The 2,962-nt window shown below is 45.7% G+C and overlaps 1 protein-coding gene across 1 annotated transcript in view; it reads left to right on the forward strand.

Moving 5' to 3' along the window:
- LOC112075177 (heterogeneous nuclear ribonucleoprotein U-like protein 1) overlaps positions 1-2,955 on the forward strand; it is a 36,354-nt gene extending 33,399 nt beyond the window's left edge. The window contains exons 14-15 of the mRNA XM_070440791.1: positions 117-401; positions 1,447-2,955. Coding sequence (XP_070296892.1) covers positions 117-401; positions 1,447-1,590 — 429 coding nt within the window. The 3' untranslated portion in view covers positions 1,591-2,955. The remainder of the gene's footprint in view (positions 1-116; positions 402-1,446) is intronic.
- The last annotated feature ends 7 nt before the right edge of the window (positions 2,956-2,962 follow it).

Below are 2,962 nucleotides of genomic sequence, written 5' to 3' on the forward strand. Positions count from 1 at the left end.
TAGTACACTCTCCCTGAAGTGTGCACTAGTACACTCTCCCTGAAGTGTGCACTAGTACACTCTCCCTGAAGTGTGCACTAGTACACTCTCCCTGAGAGAGGGAGTGACTGATTTAGTGTGGTTGTTGCTTACACCAATCCACTGCTTTCCACCGTGTGTGTGTGCTAGGCCCTGCTCTAAGAGATGTCCCTGCTATTCAGAATGTCTGTATGTCTCGCTATGTTTCAGGCAACAACCGTGGCGGCTACAACGGCAACCGCTGGGGTGGGAACGGTAACTACCGTGAGGGGGGGTCGGCCCCGAGGGGAGGGTACAACCGCAACCAACAGTCAGGAGGCTACAACCGCCCGGCGCCCTACAGCAAGGGGGGATACAACCAGGTAACCATGGATACACCTGCTGTCTGTCTCTGCACATTAATGGAGAGGATATGAGTTTTACCTGAGCAGGAAAAACTCTGTGCCATAGTAATAGCCCATCAACTAACACCTAGAGGTTTTCCTGGTCAGGTGAAATAGTCAGGAAAAACTCCTGGCACTAACAATGTGCTATGAATCAGGGTCCGACAAAAATTATAGCCAGCAGGGCCGGGCCAGTAGCTTCTCAGCACATTTAGGCCATCCAGTCGAACATTTACCTGCTCTGTCGCAGTCTACCGATTTGAAAACCATTGAAGACTACATGTTAGAAAAGTCATGCTATTTGTATATGAGCAATATGATTGGCCATTCATTCATCTACGCTCATCGCGAGTTCGCCACTTCTCGAGCAGGATGTGAGTTGATGCCCCCCCGCACGGCGGGAGAGGAAAAAGAAGAGCCCGTCAATCTATTCGCTGAGCTTATTAAAGGGAAAGTGATTTACAAACGTAAACCTTCAATAGTGAACATACTCGCAATATGCTGGCTACTGTTGCAAGTCTGCATAATGAAAGCTATAAAAATACACCTAGCATTCGTCTTAGCTAGACTACTGTAGCCAGATTTATATATGTTTTGAAAAGTACTTCTCTTAAAGGGGCAACGTCCTATTTTGATATTTACATACTTTAGAAACAAACGTGAAGGCCGTTCTAAATGCAATTTGAAACGATAGAGTAATGTTTGACATATTTACCATATTAACCAAATGTAGCCTATTACTACCCCAGGACTCTACTGTATTAATAAACTACCCCAGGACCCTACTGTATTAATAAACTACCCCAGGACCCTACTGTATTAATAAACTACCCCAGGACCCTACTGTATCTCTCTCTCTTCTTCGTCTCTCTCTCTCTCTCTCTGTCTCTCTTTCTCTCTCTCTCTCTCTTCTCTGTCTCTTCTCTCTCTTCTCTCTGTCTCTCTCCTCTTCTGTCTGTCTCTCTCTCTCTCTCGCTCTGTTTCTGTTCTCTCTCTCTTCTGTCTCTCTCTCTCTCTCTCTCTGTCTCTCTGCTCTCTTCTCTGTCTCTCTCTCTCGCAGTATGCCCAGCAGTGGCAGCAGTACTACCAGAACCAGTCTCAGTGGAACCAGTACTATGCCGCCCAGGGCAGGGTCAGGGTTCACAGGGGCAAAGGTCAGTGGGCATCAGGTTCCTCCAGTAACCTCTGACCTCTAACCTCTACAGCAGGGGTCACGAAAGGCGGTTTATGGCTCACAATAAAATGAATTGTTCCACCAAAAAAAATATGTTTTTTATTTGGTCCAAACAGACTATCCAGCAATTCTGCTAGAAATGAGTTTAATTTAGGAAATTTGTTCACCAAGCATTCCCACAAAGAAGAAAAGAGATGTGATCATGTCTCAATGTAGGCAAGGTTTGACATGATTTTTATTTTCCAATCCAATCTCATTTTAGGTCTTAGTTGTGTACTAGTTGTTATCATTATGTTCGACCCCCCCGAACATCTACACCGACAAAAACATTGTTACCGCGACTGAATCTAGTGACCTACCACCGCTCTACAGGTCTACTATCTACTGTCTATCTACATGCCCGAACACACACACACACACACACACACACACCACACACACACACACACACACACACACACACACCACACACCACATCACGGCCTCTATCACACATCATACTGACACACATTCGCAGACACATGTATACACACTCACACAAACGCGTCACAAACACACACAAAGCTCACACACATTAACAGCAGCTTACTTCTAGCCAGCGTTAACACTAGTGTGTCTGGGTCCTTTTTAATTGACCTTGCCAACGTGTAGAGTAGATCAGACATGTAGATCAGACATGTAGAGTAGATCAGACATGTAGATCAGACAATGTAGAGAAACATCTTCCTCTGAACTATGCCTGAATGTGGATGTGCAGTCTGTCTGTCCGTCCGTCCGTCCAAAACTCCACTTCCTTTTTAGTTCATTCAATGTTATAGATTTAAAGTCCTGGACACAAATAAGAGCATGTTTGTTTGCAGTGGAGTAAAATACCATTTTTCCCCCTGTGTCGCTGGATTCTCCCTCTGCTGTCTTTACGTACTGCCCATTAGAAACACTTAATTTACAACAGTCAACGTTGGAGGTTGGTAATGTGTTTTAGTCCTGGTAGATATTTACTTTTATTAGCGGTTCAGATGAGCTTTCAAGGTGTTGATAGTATTTTATGATCTGCTGTGTGTCCACTGGTTTGTCCTCTGGTGTGTCCATGGTTTGTCCTCTGGTGTGTCCACTGGTTTGTCCTCTGGTGTGTCCACTGGTTTGTCCTCTGGTGTGTCCACTGGTTTGTCCTCTGGTGTGTCCACTGGTTTGTCTACTGGTTTGTCCTCTGGTGTGTCCACTGGTTGTCCTCTGGTGTGTCCACTGGTTTGTCCTCTGGTGTTCCACTGGTTTGTCCTCTGGTGTGTCCACTGGTTTGGTCCTCTGGTGTGTCCACTGGTGTGTCCTCTGGTGTGTCCACTGGTGTGTCCACTGGTGTGTCCACTGGTTTGTCCTATGTGTTGTCCAT

Source organism: Salvelinus sp. IW2-2015, unplaced genomic scaffold, assembly GCF_002910315.2.
Source record: "Salvelinus sp. IW2-2015 unplaced genomic scaffold, ASM291031v2 Un_scaffold3016, whole genome shotgun sequence".
Taxonomy (NCBI): Eukaryota; Metazoa; Chordata; class Actinopteri; order Salmoniformes; family Salmonidae; genus Salvelinus; species Salvelinus sp. IW2-2015.